This window comes from Canis aureus, chromosome 16 (assembly GCF_053574225.1).
Source record: "Canis aureus isolate CA01 chromosome 16, VMU_Caureus_v.1.0, whole genome shotgun sequence".
In the NCBI taxonomy this organism is placed as follows: Eukaryota; Metazoa; Chordata; class Mammalia; order Carnivora; family Canidae; genus Canis; species Canis aureus.
The window spans coordinates 40,073,743-40,093,029 of NC_135626.1; the positions used below are offsets into that span (position 1 = coordinate 40,073,743).

At 56.8% G+C, this 19,287-nt stretch overlaps 1 protein-coding gene across 2 annotated transcripts; it reads right to left on the reverse strand.

Moving 5' to 3' along the window:
- Positions 1 to 1,480: 1,480 nt before the first annotated feature.
- Positions 1,481 to 12,895, reverse strand: LOC144286589 (keratin, type I cytoskeletal 42). Of its 2 annotated transcripts, none has more exons than XM_077853185.1 (10): positions 12,712 to 12,895; positions 9,331 to 9,424; positions 8,144 to 8,686; positions 5,809 to 5,891; positions 5,529 to 5,685; positions 4,234 to 4,395; positions 3,509 to 3,634; positions 3,028 to 3,248; positions 1,914 to 1,963; positions 1,481 to 1,790 (listed from the first exon to the last, which is right to left on the reverse strand). In XM_077853185.1, the coding sequence occupies exons 2-10, from the start codon at positions 9,367 to 9,369 to the stop codon at positions 1,693 to 1,695; spliced, it is 1,479 nt and encodes a 492-aa protein (XP_077709311.1). In that variant the 5' UTR covers positions 9,370 to 9,424; positions 12,712 to 12,895; the 3' UTR covers positions 1,481 to 1,692. The 2 variants fall into 2 exon arrangements, with proteins under 2 accessions (XP_077709311.1, XP_077709312.1); XM_077853186.1 differs by having other exon boundaries at positions 8,144 to 8,334; positions 12,712 to 12,862.
- Positions 12,896 to 19,287: the final 6,392 nt, after the last annotated feature.

Consider the following 19,287-nt stretch of genomic DNA (forward strand, 5'->3'; position numbering starts at 1 on the left):
GGGAACCAGGTAGCCCCCAGCCTGAGGGTGCTCTCCTCCACCACACATACACACACACACACACACACACACACACACAGACTGAGACCCTGTCCCACCTTGGAAACTGGACCTAAATCCACTGGGCTCATCATACAATACAATGACCCTCAATTTACCACCCCATTTTACAGATAAGGAAACTGAGGCTCAGAGAGGGACAGTGCCCCACTGCCCCACCTAACTGCAGAACTGGGCTGGCAGGGTTCCTGCATCCTTTGTCCCCATTATTCCACAGCACCCACACTCCTCCCAGGGCCCCAGCACACTGCTCCCACTCTCTGCAGAACCCTGATACCAAGGAAGTACTCCAGGAGCTGTGATTCCACCTGGCCGGTTTTCTGACACTGACCCCCATCCCTGGAAACCCTGGTGACCCAGGCTCCTCTCTAATCTCCCCCCACCATCCTCCTGTAGGGAAGTATCCTGGACCAGGGTGGGCAAAGAAGAGCTTGGCTATAGATGGGACATGACAGCCTGGCAGGAGAGCATCCTGGTAAAAGGGGACTGGAAAAAACGGGGAGGGCCATGTCGCCCATCACCCGTCTTAGTCCTCCTATGCCAGAAGAGGCCTCAGGGTGAGGTGAGGGGCATATACTCAAGTCTGAGCCCGCTGGAAATGTAGAGGACACTGTCTAAGGGTCTTCCTGGGAACCCCCAGCCAGCATTCCCCCCCATCCCCCATCTCCCGCAGAGGCCCACACCAGGTCCCTGATGAGGCCCTTCAAGACTGGCCCTGTGCCACCCACAGCCCCACCCTTCCCTGCCCACCTGGGTCCCAGGGTCCCGACAGGCCTGCTGGATAGAATGTGCTCATGTCTTAGAATGCGGATGGCTTCCACTTCCCAGACAGGCCCAGACAGCCCCAGCCAGCAGCTGAGAGAGATTCCCCAACAGCCCAGGAGCTGCCAAGCCACCAAAGCAAACAGGACGCCCCCCACGCTCACATGCACAGGAGCAACCCCGCCCCACACACATCCTGACCGGGACGAGCTGGTTTCCGGGGCTGGCAGCTGTGCCACTGCCACCCCCTCTCATCCATCAACACCTTGGACCACACCTTTGGAAAACCCCCTGTTCAGCCCCTCTCCCTCTGATCTTAAACCCAGACCTACCCCAGGCTGAGGCAGGGAGTTCCCTGTAACAGGTGTGGCTCCCCTGAAAGTCTATGGGGCCCTCCTAGGGACCAATCCATGGGGACCCACAGGGACCCACAGGCTGATTCTTGGAAACTGTCCCAGCTTGATGGGCTCTCCCAACCCTCTGCCCTCGATCTGCTGCCTTCTCTTTTGCCTTCCCAGGAGTCCCAGGCCTGGATGATGTGGGCAGAATGGACCGGCAGCTGACAAGTGGCACCCAAACACTTAACAAGCTGTCCTCCTCCCCAATCCCTCAGCACACACTGCCCTAAGCCAATGATCAGACCAAATTACACAAGGCATTGAACTTCAGGCAAAGCTTTAATAGCAGTTACTAGGGCAATTCCAGGAGGCCCCCTCAGTGAGGGGCTGCAGGAACCAGTTACAGAAAGGCAACAGCTCTTGGGTGGTGGCCCAGATGGGCACTCAGGGTGCGGCAGTAGCATGCTGGGAGCCCAAGGCGATGGCTGCCCCATGACCCTCAAGGCCAGGCTGTCACAGGTCAGAAGGGGCTTCAGTGGGTGGAGCGGTGGACCTGCTCGCGGGAGGAGACCACCTTGCCGTCCTGAACTTCTTCCATGATGGTGCGCACCTGGCGGGTGGTCACTGTGGCTGTGGGAGGACGAGGGGGGCCACAGAGAACCTCAGGCTGGAGCCCCTCCCCTAGTCCCCCCACCACAGAAGGGTCTTCAGTCTCTCCCCATTCCCTCTGGGCCAGATGGGGCAGGCTCTTACCTTCCCGGGTGGGCTGTGAAATCAGGGAAGAGGAGTACTGGGTGGCCAGACTGCAGGGAGGGAAAGGGGGACCCGTCAGTTCAGGGGTGCTGGCACGGAGCCTGGCCCCCTGGGGGAGGAGCAGCTAGGGAGGCCTGGGACCATGGGAGAGAGGTCCCCAGCAAACCAGAGAGAACTCACAGCTGAGAATACATGGAAAAGATTAGCAACCACAAGGGTCAAATGTCAAGGCCCAGTAGGCAGGACTAAGGAAAGGGGACACCCCAAAAGAGGGCCCAGAGGTACTTTGTGGCTAACCATGGATTTACAAGGAGAAGCTGAGTAAGTGGTTTTTCCATATCCCAAAGGGCCCAACAGATAGACTCTATTAAAGCAGGAAGGACTGTGGTTAGACTATACATGGACCTCACTATCGTCAGGGAGCAAAAAGCTGGGGTGGGTGACTTAGCATGGAGACTCCAGGACATTCTCAGCCACTTTACCCTAGGGCCCTGATCTACCTGCCCAGCTCCACCCACCTTTCTCTTAATCCCGGATAATGGCATCACCAACCACACAGTCATCAAAACCAGAAACCCAGGGTCATCGTTCTCCACTACTTCATGTGCTCACTCAACATGTATTGCATGCTGCCAGCGAGCCACGCTTGCTCCCACGCTCAGACAGCTAGCCCTGCTGTTTTTAACTATAACACATCCTCTTCACACACCACCTTCCTTTCCCTGCCTTCCACCCCTGCCTTACAGTAGGGCTGCTCTGGCCTGACTCCCCCCTCCAGCCTCCTGACAGGTCTCCCTGACCCCACTGGAGCCCCTCTGATGCAGCCAGAGTGAATGTTCTAAGACATCTTGATGATAGAAACTCTCCTCTGTGCAAAATCCCTCCGTGGCTCCCCACTTTCCACACAATCTAGTCTAGATGCTTTAATTTGGCCTTCAGTGTTCCTCAGCAGTGGGACCAGCCAGTGTTCTCAGTTCCACCTCCTGCAAACCTCTACACCTCCTGTCCTCCTACACCTCCTACACCATTTGTGCTGTCCCCTCAGTACAAATGTCCCTGTCTGGATGCAGTGGCTCCAGCGGAACCAAGCATGTGCCCCAGTGCCCCCACTCACTGGGCATCCTCGCCCTCCAGCAGGCGGCGGTAGGTGGCAATCTCCTGCTCCAGCCGCGTCTTCACATCCAGCAGGACCTGGTACTCTTGGTTCTGGCGCTCCATGTCACAGCGGAGCTCACCCAGCTGCTGCTCGATGCTGCTAATGAGCCCCTGCAACTGGGCCAGCTGGGCTCCATAGCGGGCCTCGGTCTCCGCCAGGCTGCCCTCCAGCGAGGCTTTCTGCGGGCCAGAGTAGAGGTGGCTGGGTGAGACCAAGCTGGGGCCCTTCTCCAGGGCAAGGACCCAGAAGGAGGACTCACCGGTGTGGGGTCATGGGTACTGCTGGTGCCATGGGGCAGGGTGGGGCCCGTGTCACTGAGTGTGAATGACAGGCTGGGGGTGGGTGGGAATTCGAGTTTTCCAAGTGGAAGTCTGCTAGGCTGAGCCCACCCTGGGGTGACAGGTACAGGCCGGGGTTGGGGGTTGGGTCAAGGCCCTACCATGCTGAGCTGAGACTGCAGCTCAATCTCCAGATTCTGCACAGAGCGGCGGAGCTCCGTGATCTCCGTCCTGCTGCTCTGCAGAGCCTCGGTGTTGGTGGCCACCTCCCGGTTCAGCTCCTCCGTCTGAAAAGCAGGGTGGGCCACAGGGGCTTGAGAAGGCTTGCAGAGGTGCGGCAGAGGACAGGGTCTGCCCCTGAGCCCTGACCTGCTGGATCCAATTCCCACCCCACTCCACCCCCTGCCTCTCCCTGGCCTTTGTGGGGCTACAGACTCACCTGCACACAGACACCCTCTCTGCCCACCCTAGAACTTAGCAGATGCACCTTGCTTTGCATCCCATACTCCTACCGAGCACGGCTCAAAGACAGGTTCAATTCTCTTTGTGCCTGTCACCATCCTGGGCGCTGTAGCTACTCAGTGTGAATCTACTACAGGCATGAATTATTCATCCAAACACACACACACCTACAAATGTGCTGGGAGAAGCCCTACACAGGGATGACGAGATCTGGATCTGTTCCCCCAGCTGCAGTATGGCTTGTGTGAGCCTGAGGCCTCCCTGAGCCTCACATCATGCATCAGACATGAGCAGTAGGTCCAACTGGTTTCCAAAGGTCCTTCCAGCTGGGACTGCCTGTAGATCTACAAGTTTTCCAGCCCATACCCAACACCCAGCACATGCATGCACACATGTGCACACTTGCTCACCCACGGCCACCCACCTTGCTAAAGAACCAGTCCTCGGCATCCTTGCGGTTCTTCTCTGCCATCTTCTCATACTGGTCGCGCATCTCATTCAGGATGCGGCTCAGGTCCACACCAGGGGCGGCGTCCATCTCCACGCTGACATCCCCACCCACCTGGCCTCGCAGGGCATTCATTTCCTAGGTAAGAGGAGAGCAGGAGCTCACCAAGGCCATTGGGGGAGAGACCCCAGGGCCTGCCTTCTCAGCCTCAGGGAGACAGGCACAGATGGCAGACAGACACAAACAGCTCAATGGCTCCTCCCCTTGAAGATGGAGGCAGATGTGATCTTGTCTCAAACACACAGGGTTGTGAATATGGACCATCTCCCTCAACGTGTCCTCGGGGATGGACTTTGCCCAGTTCCAATGTATGCGAGGCAAAGAGAGATGGCAACTCCGCAACATGTCAGGGGATGAGCCAGGACAGCCTTGCTCACCACCCTGACTGCCTGCTTTATCCCCCACCACCAACCACACAGTATGGGCACAGGGGAAGCAGCCCCATGTTGGTATCAGCGAGGAGCCAAACCTCATTAGGAAATGTTAATCTGCTGGGGGGATGCAATCCCTATGACCAGCCTCAAAGCCAAGTGGAGATATCTTCTGGGTTCCTGCTACTCTAAGATTAGGTTCCCCTAATCTCAGGCCAGCCCAAAGGTCAGCTGAGAAGGAAGCTGCTGTCCCCCTATAGGGCCTGGGATCCCCATCCTTGGGTTGAGTCTTAGGGTCCCCAGGGCCCCAAGACCCTCTGAAAAAGGGAGGTGGGAGGGGGGGCAAAGTGGTGGCCTGGGTGTGGATATGGGTCAGGTAGACCTGTGTGGCTTTGGATAAATCTCTGAACCTCTCTGAGCTTGTTTCTTCACCAGTAAAGGGAGGACAGAGCTCCCTACCCCCAGCGCCACTGGATCAGCTGAGATAATTGCCATGAATCACTTGTAATGTGCTGAGCAGATTTTGGTTGTTGTTATGACTATCACTATTACAATTAATTAGAGTAATTAGCATGCATGTTCTTAGGCTGATTTGCTCATTAGATAGTTAACTGCCACCACTCAAGAGGCTGTGCCTCAAGGGACAAGGGAAATATCTCTGAGGGGAGAGAGCCCTCCAGGCTTCATGCAGGCCCCTCCAAGGGTCTCTCAGGATCAGAACCAGGAACGCACCAGAGATGGGAACTGGATTGAGAGTATGGCCCTGGCCCAAGAAGATTTGAGGATCCCAGCCTTGCTCCTTGTAGGAGTTTCTCCTGCATTCCCCAGGGTCAGCCTCACCTCCTCATGGTTCTTCCGCAGGTAAGCCAGCTCCTCCTTGAGGCTCTCGATCTGCATCTCCAGATCAGCTCTGGCCAAGGTCAGCTCGTCCAGCACCCGGCGCAGGCCATTGGTGTCAGCCTCCACGCTCATGCGCAGGTTCAGCTCTGTCTCATACCTGGAAAGGGTGGAGGCATGAGCCAAGGAGTACCCCAGGACACCCCCTTGTACACACAGAGAGCTCTGATGTGCACAGACCCACCACCAGGCCCCAGGGGCAGACCTGGAGGCCCAGACTCACTTGGTGCGGAAGTCATCAGCTGCCAGGCGGGCGTTGTCGATTTGTAGCACCAGGCTAGCGTTGTCAATGGTGGCCGCCAGGATCTGGGGGGCATAGTGGGCTAGATAAACAAGCACTATGGGAAAGCCCTGCAATGCCCTCCTTGCAGCCCTTTGGAGAGTAGACCAGACAGAGGAGGTGAGGGTCCTTCCTTGCAGTCTCCCCCTCTGAGCACCCTGCTGGAGGGCTCCCAGAATGATGGGGGCACAAAGCCTAGCCACAGGTAATCATAAGGCCAGGAGATAGACCCACACATATTCACCCCTCTACTGGCCAAGCTGCATGGACTTCACACTCTCCTCCCCAACTAAATTGACCTCAAGGCTCAGTTGCCACCTCCTCCAGGAAGCGCTCCTTGACTCTGGATCCCTCCTTCCAGTCACACCTCCTCCCTGCCCATCTCTTTCACAACACTTCTCACAACTGTGATTTTTCCATGAGTTATTTGGTTATTTCCTCCAATGGACTCTGAGCTCCAGGAGGTCAAGGTCATTCTCTTCAGAATCCCTAGCCTTGAGCAAAGTACTTGGCCCACAGTCAGCCCCCAGGAAACATTAGTTTAATTAAGCAATTAAATTATTCATTTATTTATTTATAAGATTATGACCAGCCCCACCTCAAGCCTTTAACAAAGTTTCCTCCCCCCCCCCCCCCCCCCCCCCGCAGGATCATCTCAGAGGTTTAAATGAGAACAGGGAATGGGCTCTGGAGGGAGCAGAGGGTTGGGTATTATTACTACTACTGTCATTGTTTTTGTGAGAAATGCCTAGAGAGGGTCTACTCAAGTGCCATGTGGGTGGGAGGACACGAAGGCCCCCAAATGCCACCCAGAGGCAGGAGAGAGGAGGACTCCGTGGAGGTGGCAGACGAGCTAGGAAACCTCTGGATGTTTTTAAGGCTCCAGGCAGACACACAGAACCATATAAGAGGAGACAGCCCCAGCAGGGAAAAGCAGCCGCAATAGCATCATTCTGGGCCTCTGAGCCCCCTTGAGGGCCCTGTGAAGTGACCCTGGGTCAGGCCCTATTTCTAGAGCAAGCCCAAGGGCCAGTTTGTTACCCATCCCTGGCCTCGGTGGCCTACAGACCGGCCTCCCAGTCACTTCCCTGCTCAGGAGGCTGATTGGGCCTAGCAAGGGGCCCTTGTGCAAACCCCCGAGGGATGCAATGACTCAGAAGGGCAGAGGCCTGATGCGGTGCACTGGGGGTTGGTGGTGAGGAGCTGGCTGACCCCAAAGCTTGGAACGTTGACTCACCAGGGCTCCCCTGGGTTCCCCACTGCCCAGACCAAGCCCATTATCTGATCTGGCACTCCCACTAGCTCGGCTTCCAGGGGGCAATTGCAGGAATTCCCTTCCTGGCTGAGGTCCCGGGCAGGAACGGGCAAAGCCCCTCACAGGGCAGCACCAGACCTGGTTTTCCACCAGAAGACAGCAGGCCCCAGCGTGGCCTCCCCTAAACAGCTCCACATTTCTTTGAGGTCTCACATACCTCTGGGGGCTACAGCCCCCCGAGGACCCTCCAAGGGCAAGGCCTGTGTAGAAGACCCAGATGCCTCATGCACAGAAGCCCAAGGCCATGTTCTCAGAGGTCATGAGCATGTGGGCATGTGTTGTGTTCTCCTTCGGACTTAGAGTAATTCCTGCCCTTGGGAGCTTCCAGTCTGAGTAGGAATACATAGCTCCTTCCCTCTGGGACCCTCAGAGTCACCATCACGGAGAGACTGAGGATGACCCACAGTGAAACCAGCTGTGAGAATATGCCAGACTCCGTGAAACCAGCGCAGTGAACAGGGCATTGACTGAACCACAGAATGTTGAAGGGACCTCAAGATCTGGGGATAGAAAGCAAGTGCCACCCATTCAGGAGGGCTCCCTGGAGGAGGTGGGACAGGCAGAGAGCCACAACCAGAGACAAATGGAATAGTGAGAAGGAGACGGCCAGCTTCATCTCCCAGCAGCCACACCAAACTCCCCCACCTCTGTGCCTGAGCCCACAGTGTTCTCTGTACCAGGAATGCTGTCTGCTGCCTTCAAAGCTCTGAAGCCTTCCCCACCCACTCCTCCATCACTCACCCACAAATACTTCCCCCCCCACAAAGGGAGAACTCCAGTCTCCCTGCATGGGATGCCCTCCAGGTTTGGCACCTTGGCACAGGGCTGGGTTCCTGAGCGAGTAAGAGTGAATGAATGAATGAAGACCCAGGGCAGAGAAGAAATGTACCAAAAGGTCCAAAGTTGGGAGGGCACTAAGTAAGGACAGAGGGCAGAGGGCAGGGAACTGCCTGGCCCACACACCTTGTTCCGCAGCTCCTCGATGGTCTTGAAAAAGTGGCTGTAGTCGCGGGCGGGCCCGGGCCCCTGCTTCTTGTACCAGTCATGGATCTTCACCTCCAGGTCGGCGTTGGCCTCCTCCAGGGCGCGCACCTTGTCCAGGTAGGAGGCCAGGCGGTCGTTGAGGTTCTGCATGGTCTCCTTCTCGCTGCCCCCTAGCAGGGCGTCCGAGGAGCTGAAGCCGGAGCCGAAGCCCACGCCGAAGCCCGCTCCAAAGCCGGAGCCGAAGCCAGAGCCGAAGCCCCCACCCAGGCTGCAGGTGTAGCCGCCACCGTAGCCACCCCCCAAGCCCGCCGAGAAGCGGGACGAGGTGACCGACATGGTGCCACAGCTGCCGACTCCCAGGAGGCTGGGGGCCCTGCAGGCGCCCCCTACACGAACTGAGGACATCCGAGAGAAGCCCCCTCCGGGCCCGCACAGGCCCTTGACGGAGCCGGAGGTTGAGAACTGGCGGATGCTGGTGGTGGTAGCAGCCATGGTGTCCACGAGTCGGGAGCAGGGTCTGGTCTGGACAGAGACCCCGGGCAGCCCTTTATAGCCAGGCTAAAGGGAGGCTGGGCCCCCGGCCCTTGAAGTCAGAGCCAAAACCCAGCCATGTAATTTGCTTCGGTACCAGCCGCCCAGGGCCCGGGGCTCAGGCTGGACATGCTGAGTGCATCCCCGGGGACCCCTCCCCTGCCTGATCTGGGCCGGGGCAGGTGGCCTCTTAGCAGCCCATTGTCTGTTCAGAAACAAAGGTGGTGTTGGAGCCGCAGCCCCAGGGTAGGGTGAACCTCCATCCTCAGCCACAATTAAGCAGCTGAGCTCATTCTTGGGGGCAGTCCGGAGAACCCAGCCCTGGGAGCCAGACGGGGCCTGGAACAAGGCTCCACAGGCCTGGAGCCCCGAGGCTGGTCTGACCCCCCAACCAGCATTCCTGGGCCCCAGGGAGAGAGGGTGGAGAGATTCAGGGTGACACCCTCTCCCAGGTACAACATGGCCCTGCGAGGGCCCCCCAGGCTGAGGGGGATCTTCCAGCTGAAGAGTCCACAGCTGTGGGAGGGGACACAGCTCCTGGCCTGGGGGATCGGGATCTAAGCGGAACAGACATTTCTTCTGGCCCGAGGGAGCTTTGGATGCAAATTGCCAGGAAGTCAATTTACAAGTCTCACCTTCCTCATTTGTAAAATGGGGTAATTCCTGTCTCCCATGGTCTTTGATGGAATCTAGAGAGGCGGTGCCATCAGTGAAATTGAGGTCAGAGGTCTGAAGCCAGAGGGGAAAAAATGAAGCAGAGAGTTAGGGTGACCACTTCTGTTCATGCCCCCAGAGCAAAGGAAAGCCACTCCTGAGGGCCCCCCTGGAGGAGGAGAAGCAGGGTGCCTCCCCTAGCTAGTGTGCTGCGCCCCAGGGAAGGGCCGCCCCAGTGAGGAAGCTGCATCCCACATCCTGGCAGCTGGCACCCGCCCGCCGCCCAACAAGAGATTACAGCCTAATCTCCTCGGCGCTAACGATTTAGGTGCTGCCAGGACACTGGCGTCTGCACCGGGCCTGTCTGAATGGGGAGCTCCCAGGGGCGCCCAGGGCCTGAGGGACAGGCAGGTGAGGGCGAACCTGGAGCCCATGCGGGTGGCCTGGGCTCTCAGCCCACACACGGGGACAGGGTGGGAATCAGGGTTTCCTCGTAAGCCAGGTTGCTGTGCTGAGGCTAGACTTCCAGAAGGACGTCTTGCTTAGAAAGTGGGGGGGCCTCTCAGGTGAAGATGTCTCCTCTCTGGGGAAGTGGGAACAGCTCAAGCTATCTGGGAGAAAGGGGACGAACCCCAACCTAACCCTACTCTGGCCCTGCCTGTGAATTCTGGGGGCTCCCAGTGTGGCTAGGGTGGGAGGATTGAGAGGGGGCTCGAAGCCAAGGTACAGGAGCCAGGTCAGACCAGCAGGGTTCTCACATGAGGATAGACATCAGGGAGGAATTCCTGGCCATCCAGGACCTCGGGAGGACCCAGGGTCACCTGAGTGGGCCAGAGACAGGCCCTGTACCAGCCCATCGCCCTCTCACAGGAGGACACGCAAAGCAGACCCTTCCCTTCCCCACGGGAACCACACTCCCAGGGATCCCCGTCTTCCAGGAGCCGACTGACCTGTCCCCTCCAGGCAGGCCTCTCTAGGCTGAGCGTCTGCCTTCCACACAGAACCTGGAGCACAGCCAGGGGCTCTGCATGCCTCTCCCTGGAGCCCACAGCTCTGCCCTCACCCTACCTCCAAAGCTCCCAGATCTTAGGCTCAAGCCCCAGTGTCAGGGGGCAGAGAGTTCATGAACCTCCCTTCTTCCCTGCCAAATCACCAAGGCCCCACCTACCATCACCACCACCTGGGCCCCTCAAGCTCCCTCACCCCTGACATCAGACTGCATGCCAGAGTCTGGGCTTGTCTCCCCACACTGGTGACTCCCAGGCCTTTTGTCTCGCTCTTTGGAGAGAGATCCACCATCTACGGATCCCCCAAGGGCATCCCAACCCAGGAAGGCCTCACAGGCTGAGTGAAAGGGCAGAGTTAGACCCCAGGGAAGCCTCCCTGACACTTTGCAGGACCTGACTATCCCTGGCCAAGGAGACCTACACAGCTCAGGGACAGCCCTCGCCACACCTTCCCAGCAGTGCTGAGAGGAAACTGAGGCACACAACACTTGAGTGGCAGGCGGGCAGGCAGGCAGGGCCAGGTGGGGTGGCCCGGCATTAGCAACAGAGCCAGGCCCGGAGCCAGGGCCCCAGCAGCTCCCACTCTCCCTGCGAGAGGGGAGGAAGGTCGGACAGGAGCCAGCCAGAGGGCTGCACAGAGGTCCTCTCGGCCATGACGCCTCCTGCCCAGGCTTGCCTTCCACCCCCGGCAGGGAGAGGCCCCTGGCAGCCAAGCACCAGGCCCACAGCCCCCGCAGTCATCAGCAGCTTGGCCCACATGGAGGATGAGAAGAAAAGGAGGAAGAGCTCCAGCCCCAGAGGTTGCTGGGAGTCAAGCACAGTGCGGGAGGGGACCAGACGAGGAAGTCAGGGAGTGGCTGGGATCACCCCCAGGGTCCCCAGGGCCGTCAGGCCAGCCTGAGGCTTGCCTAAGCCCACAGGCCCTGGGTCTCGTCTCCAGAGGTTGCTGAGAAGCCAGTGTGCTCACTGGTGGAGTAGACACAGGCCTTGCCTCCGATCTGAGCAGGACCAGGGGGTGGGGAGAGCGTCCCTGGAACCACCCCTGTGATATCACCCCTGTGATATTGATGGAAGGCTCAGAGTGTGGAGTAACTGGGGGCCCCAGTACACAGTTGATGTCTAATAAATGCATGTTAAGGAGCCCCTGGCTGTCTCAGTTGGAAGAGCCTGCAACTCTGATCTCAGGGCCATGAGTTCAAGTCTCATATTGGGTGTAGAGATTACTTAAATAAACAAATAAACTTTTAAAAAAAATAGATGCCGGGGCTGCCCGGGTGGCTCAGCGATTTAGGGCCGCCTGAGGCCCAAGGTGTGATCCTGGAGACCCCGGATCGAGTCCCATGTTGGGCTCCCTGCATGGAGCCTGCTCCTCCCTCTGCCTGTGTCTCTGCCTCTCTCTGTCTCTCTGTGTGTGTCCCTGATGAATAAATAAATAAAATCTTAAAAAAAAAATAGATGCCTATTAATACTGACCAAGGTCATGCCACATCATCCCAGCTGACCTTGGCTCTACGGCTCACCCCCCAGGCATTAACTGTCACCCCCTAGGACAGTGCCCACCCCCCACCCCACCCAGAACCCGGGGCACAGCCTGGACGAGGCAGGAGCTCTAAAGTGCTTGCTGGACCATGACTGGGGTGGAGACGGGCCCAGAGAGGAAACACATGGCTATCTCCCACTCTCCACCGAGGGAAAGGGTCCATATCAGGTAAGGTGGAGGAAGTGAGAGGCCCAGGAGTCCGGGGGGGGGGGGGGCTCCCCACTGGGACCTTGGCTGAACTGAGGAAGAAAGGGCCCTAAATCCTTCAGGGGTCCCAAAGAGCTTGATGCTACCCGCAGACACCTGCTACTAGGTACCTATCTGCTCCTTTCCACATACCACAGACCCTGAGCCCTTCTCACCCCTCCTGTGTGGGAACCTTGCCTGGGATGGGAGCAGCAGGGCCATGAAGGAGCCCACGGGTCCCCTGCCTGGCCAGCATGCCCTCAGAAGGGCCTCCATGCCCAGCCACACCTGCCCTCGGGTGGAAGCCTCCTCTTCCTCTACCATTTCCTCAGCCTCTGTCCTGAGGCCCAAGGCCCACCCCACCCAGATCCACCCACTGAGGACTTTTGTGGAGCTCTAAAGAGAGCCTCTCCCCTCCACCCCAGGGGCTGTGGGAGTATGGAACATTCTTGGGACTCCTGATTCTCCTCCCAGTTAGGGGAGTTGGAGGCAGGGGTCCCCCAGTGTCCCTTTACACATCAGGGGCCTCTGAGTACGCTCTCCTCAGGGACAACAGACTCAGCCACCTCCCTCTGACTGGTTTCCAGGAACCATCAGCCTGGGGGGGACCCAACGCATAGGGTACGTACAGCGCCCAGAACACCGCACCGTTCCAGGAGAGCCACATCAGCTGTCCGGGGCCCCTCCCCCAAAAGGACCCAGAGCCCTTAGGGGTCCAGACAGGACCCAGGTAGGAAGACAGGGCAAGGGAGGAGGGCAGGGAACCAGCGGGAATGGGTGGAGAGGAAGTCTGGGCCTGAGGGAGGCATGTGTGGGAACTCTTGCTGCTTCCCACAGCCTAGAAGGCTCCAGCCTGACAGGACCGACTTCTCTCCTCTGCCCTTCTCACCCTCCTCCTTCCCGTTCCTCCCTCCCTGTCCCTCTCTCCTCTTCTCCCTCCCTCTTTCTAACCCCACCTTCCCTGGCCTGAGGGCAGCAGCCTCTTGGGTTCCCCTTTCAGGCCTGGGGCTCACACCCTCTCCCCATTTTATCTTACAAACTGGCTGAGGTGGCCCTAGAATCTGAGGGAAGAGAAGTCAGATCCTGAAGGGACCTGTCCAGGCTCCTTCCCCGCCTTCCCAGACCCTCAGGCCCTGCCCCACCTGCCCACTCTGTTCTTCCCCCGGCTGGCCAGTTACTCCCTATCAATCCACACCCATTTGTACTTAATCTTTAATGCTCCTAGAGTGATCTCCAGGGGCAAGTGTGGGCCAGTCTCCCAGGGAGAGGCTTTGTCTCTCCCCTCAGACTGGACACTTCCTCGCAACAACAGCTGTGTCTCCCCCATCAGACTGGGAGCTCAGTTGGGTTGGGGACTGTGCCTCCCCGTGTGAGCCCAGGGATGCTCTGAGCGTGGCCTGGCTCCTTCTTCCTTCACGTAACAAGGCTGGCAGGATGAGGGGCAATGTCTCTTGGCTCTCTGTCTCTGTGCCGACCACCCAGTCCACCACACTGTGACCCTGACCAACAAGGGGGGGAGGAGCAGTGGGGGGAGTGGGGTGGAAGATGACCTTGGTAGGAGGGAGGGAGGGAGGCTCATAGAAAAAGGAACAGGAGAAAATCAAGGAGGAGAATGGGGAGGATCATGGAGGAGGACAGGGAGGATCAAGGAGGACCAAAAAGGAGGGAGAATCACAGAGATGGATGTTGAGGACCAAGGGAGGGAGAATGAGGGGGAGGAGGATCACAGAGGAAGATCAGGGAGAAGAAACAAGGAGGAAGAAGAGGAAGCCCAGGGGAGGCAGGACCAGGGAGGAGGATCAGGGAGGAGGAGGAGGACCAAAGGAGAGAAGAAGAGGAAAAGAGGCTCAGGGAGGACGAGGTAGAGGACCAGGGGAAGGAGAATGAGGGGAGGAGGACCACAGAGGAGGATAAGGAGGATCAGAGAGGAGGATGAGGGGAGGAGGATCAGGAAAGAGGAAGTGGAGGACCACGGCAGGGAGGATGAAGGAAGGAGAGCTCAGGGAGAGGAAGAGCAGGAAAGAATCATGGAATGGCAGATAAAAGGCAGGCAGGAGGAGGTAGAAGGGGGCCTTCGATCCCAACTGAGGAGGTCACACTGGGAAGGTAGGGCATCTGTCCTTTCCAAGGGCAAAACAGGAGGACAGAGCAGGAGCAGACCTGTGCAGAGGCCTGGGCTCCATGGAATACTTTGTCCACCAACACCCCCCGACCTCCGCCCCTGGCCTCCCACCAGCTCCTCTCCACCAAGGCCTGCCTGGCCCCTGAAGCTGCCCCAACCTGCTGGCCAGAAGCCAGCTCCCTCTGCTGAACTTAGCCTGCTGTGCTGCCTCAGCACCTGGGGCCCTGAAGCCTTGTTATTTAACATTTCAGGGGTGACGCATTTCCCCAGCAAGGTGTTACCAGGGAGGAACCACATCTCCTAATCTGTCAGGTCCCCGGGGTCAGGCACATATTATCTGTGATCAGAAGCCCAAATCCAAGGGCCTGAGGTCTCTGAAGATTCTGTGTAGCCTTGGGCAACTCACATCCCCTCCCCCAACCTCAGCTCCCTCCATCGTCTATAAAATGAGGCCACAAGTCTTCCATGACATACTCGTGAGGCTGAAATGAGGTATACGTCACGGCAGCTGGCACTGTGCCTCGTTCCTACTGGGGATTCAGTAAAGCCTCGATGACTCCAAAGCTGGCTGGTGAAGCCTCCCAGCAGTGGGATGTGATCCTTCCCTCCTTGTCCCGAGTAGAATAATGTACCCCAAGCAAGTCCACATCCTAATCCCCCAGAACCTGGGAATATACACAGAACATGCCAAAGGGACTTGGCGGATATGGTTAAGCAACTTGCAATGGGGAGATCATTCTGAATGACCTGGCTGAGACTACACTATCACCACAAGGGTCATTCATTATAAGAGGGAGGCAGGAGGGTCAGAGTCAGAGATGTGACAACAGAAGTGAAGGTCAGAGGGAAGAGGCCATGAGCCAGGGAATGTGGGCAGCCACTAAAAGTGGGAAAAGGGGGATCCTTGGGTGGCTCAGCAGTTTAGCGCCTGCCTTCAGCCCAGGGCGTAATCCTGGAGTCCCGGGATCGAGTCCCATGTCGGGCTCCCTGCAGGGAGCCTGCTTCTCTCTCTGCCTGTGTCTCTGCCTCTCTCTGAGTCTCTCATGAATAAATAAATAAAATCTTAAAAAAAAAAAAAAAAACAAGTGGGAAAAGGCAAGGAACAGATTCTCTCCTAGAGCCTCCAGAAGGAGCACAGCCCTACTGACAACTTGTAGGACCCATTCCGGACCTCCGACTTCCAGAACCTTAAGATAACAAATGCGTGTTACTTTTCACCCCTAAGTCCTGGTGATGTGTTAGAACAGCACTAGGGAACTAATCATTCCCCTAGCCATTCTAGCACCAACATGTACTAGCCACTCTCACTTGTGTTAGAATTATTTGGGGGTAGACCTGTTCCCTTTCTAGAATTATAATCCTTCACGGCCAAAAGATGGCTCTCTGTTCATCCCCGGGCCCAATACGAGTTCTAACACAGCACTCTGTATACACCATAGGTACCCAGTTGCTGCTTGCTGAATGGAGGCAGGCAGTAAGAGCCCAAGCTTGGAATTCACTCAGCACCATTGACTGCATTCATTGTGCGGCAGTCACCGGGCTGGGTGCTGAGAATTCAACACTGAGTCAGCCAAGCCCTGCCCTTCATGAGCGCAGGCCAGTGATGGAGAGACAGATGCACAAACAGCCCATCGCGGCACAGTGGTGCTTGTGTGCTGATAAAGGTATGTGTGTACAAGCACCTTGGGAGGAGCAGAAGGAAGCGACTCATCCAGACCAGGCCGCTGAAGACAGTTTCACTGGGAGGGACAACAAAGCTGGGTTTCAAAGCCAGGGCAGGGCTTTGCAGGTAGAGAGGACAAGGGGAGAAATCATCCAGGCGCAGGTGGGAACGCACCTGATGTGGCGGGGAGCACCAGGAGGCCACAGCTGCAGCCAGGAAGGTGCCATAGGAATAGGAAGGAAGACAGACCTTGTAAGGAAACGCCTTTGTTCAACCACTCTTAGTGGAGCCCCTACTGTGTGCCAGACATTGTCCTAGACTCGGGGTTGGGGGGGGGGGGTATGATGATCAGCACAAGACACAACATCTTTGCTCTTTGGAGCCGACATTCTAGCGAGAGACATGGGCAGTCATCAAACCAGAGAATGTATGTTCTCTAGGGAAACACAAAGGCGGTATGAGAGTTGCAGGAGGCCAAGGAGGGCCTCTTCTAGGTGACAGTCAAGCAGGAAACTGAATTAGGGAAGGAGGAAGGAGCCAGTCATGTACAGGAAAGGCCGTCTAGGCCAAGATAAGAGCTAGTGCAAAAGCCCTGAGGCTAGATCAAGGTGTACCTCTTTGGGGACTGGAGAGAAGAGCCAGTGTGGCTAGGGTGGGTGAGCAAGGGAGAAAATGGAGCTACCTAACGCCAGAAAAGGACAGAGCCAACCCCACAGAGCAGTGGTTCTCATTCCCTGATACATCAGAGCAGGGCCCAGTGGGTACTCATGAGAGATGGGTGGGCTGAGAGCCTGGTAGGCCAGGCCAGGGCACATTCTCATCAGTTTCTGGTTAGTTTGCTTTACCACAGTCTTCCCAGAGTCCTTAACAAGCTAAAGTGCATTGTGACTGTCCAAGGAGGGCGGGGAGGTAAAGCGCTAAGCATTTCTCAAACTTCTTCACCCAGGAAGAGCGGATGGTGCTGGGGTTCCGTGGAACCCACTTTGGGAATCTCTGGGCCAATTCCTAGCGCACGTAAGTGAGAGAGATGACTAGAACGAAGGCTGGAAAGGAAGATCAGCATGAGAGGCACACTAAAAAGTTTGGACTTCATCCTGCAGCATTAGAGAGTCTTCCAAGCTTCATTGTCCTCTGTTTTATTTTTATTGTGTCTTTTTATAGAGATTTTAATCCTATAAAAGGAGTAGTATCAATCTTGTCAATGCCTCAGTTTCCCAGTTAATCATGTCTCTCGGAGAGCCACCCCAGTCTATTTAATGCCTCATGACTATGAGCTGTAACTTATTTACTCCTGCCCCTGCCAACCACCTCTCTGGTCACCAGGAATTTCTTTTGCTTTTACACACAACAGTGAAATCAACCTCCCTGAACGTACAACAGGGTGAACTTTTGCAAATACCTCCATGAGGGCAATTTTAGCAGTGGGATTACCAGGTTAGAGGGTAAACCCATCACTTACTTGGATAGCCACCCCCAAACTGTCTTCCCAGAGGGAACTGAAATGAGAGACAGGGTTTGCTTGCAGATGCTCTGGCCCCCTCCACCCAAGATGGTAGCAGGAGACAGAAGGAATAAGAGTGACAGCACAAGGACAATTGTCAAACTCAGTGATGGACAAAGGGTCATTGGTTTGGCTCATCACCCTACTTTTGTGTATATTTCAAATGTTCCACAGTAAAAAATAAATAAATAAAATAAAATAAAATAAAAGGCCCCTTGGTAAAGTTCTACAAATTCTCACTCCCGCCAGCCACGTTGAGAGCATTTCCTCACACGTCCACCAGCACTGCGTCTCATCAAGGTTTGAAGCTCTATTTGTTGCTATTGTTTTTCTGATTTTTGTCTTTTTGATGGTTGAAGTCCTCACTTGCTCCAGCTGCCATTTCTTTAATCCTAAGATTGGGAGTCATCCTTCCCTATATTTTTTGGTCCCCCCTTATTTTCCTTCTTTCTTACCAACAGACTGTACCTACTCTTTACTTATTTTTTTTTTCTGTGGGGTCTCTTCCTCCCCATCTTATGTGAGCTTTTGGCAAATGTGGGAATGAGACCTTTGGCACATGAGCTGCAAAGGGGTTTTCCTACTTGGCTCGTAGTCTTCCAACTTTGTTGACAGTGTCTTTTTCCAAACAGGCGATTTCCCTCAGATCACATTTGATCACTGCGTCTTGGATGCGTCTAGGTATCAGGTAGTCTGAAGCAGGGGCTTGCTTTGGGGGCAGTGTGAAAGCTCGGTGGGGGCAAGGGTCAGCTCTGGGGCTAAAGTGATGGCTGCTGAGGGTGAGGACAGGCCCCGTGGCCAATGGGGAGGCAGGCCCAAGTGGGGGAGGCAGCAGGATGACTCTGCACTTTCTGAGTAGAGTGGGTGGGAGGGTAATGCTGCTGCTGAGGCACCCAGTCAGAGGGAAAAGCAAGGTTCAGAGGAAGAAAACAATTCCCTGCTCTCTGAGCATTTACCAGCCTGTGTGGTCACACCTATTTACCTGTCTCCTCCTCTAGACACAGGCGGGGACCCTCCCCTGCCTCCTTCTTCTCTCTGTCCCCAGGAACAGAAACAGCATGTGGTGCTTGATAACTATAGACATTAATGAATAAATGAATGAGCTGAGTGCCAGGTGCCTCTGCCCCGGAGCAGAAGGAGACACTCACAACTCAAGGGACTTATTTCCGTAATGCACCTCCCTGCCCCCCAAGGAGCTGATGGGGTTGGCCACCCCTCATCTGAGCCAGCCAGACCTGGCTGTGCCCACCAGCCCGTGCCAAAAGAGAAGGGGCTGCATCTGGTCCTAGGACTCTAGAATCCACCGGCTCCTTGGATATGACCTGCTGAGGGCCCTCGCCGGACACCAAGCCAGGAAGTCCTCCACCTGGAGATGAACCAGGGAAGCAGGAAGACTGCAGAGGCAGAGCCCTGGAGCTAGAACCGTTGAGAACCTTCTAGAAAGACTGGCTGGCCCCTGCAGACCAAAGTGGTCCAGAGGAAGACCTCCAGGGCCCACGAGACCGGCCAGTCACGTTTCTGGGCGTGGTTTCCAGCTCCCCACGAGGATACCCTGTCCGGGGCTGCAGACACAGCGCCTGACCCAGGAGCAGGGGGCGGGGAGAAAGAGGACACTGTGGCTCCCACGTCCTAAGGCCATCTACTCTCACCCCTACGCTCGGTAGCTCCCAAAGGGGAAGCCGGAATGCTTAGTCGGGACTCTCGGGACTCCAGGCCCAGGGCTTTCCAAGAACCATCCGGATTAAACCCCGGCGCCGTCGGGAGCTCGGGCCGGAGCCTCAAATCTGTACCGGGAGCGCCCTCTGCCGGCCGCCCTGGGTCGCGCGCCTCCGCCCCGCAGTCCTGGGGGTGCGGCCGCGGCTGGAGGAGGGCCTGGGGCGTCCTCCACCTCGCCATCCTCGGCTCCTCCCTTTCCAGTT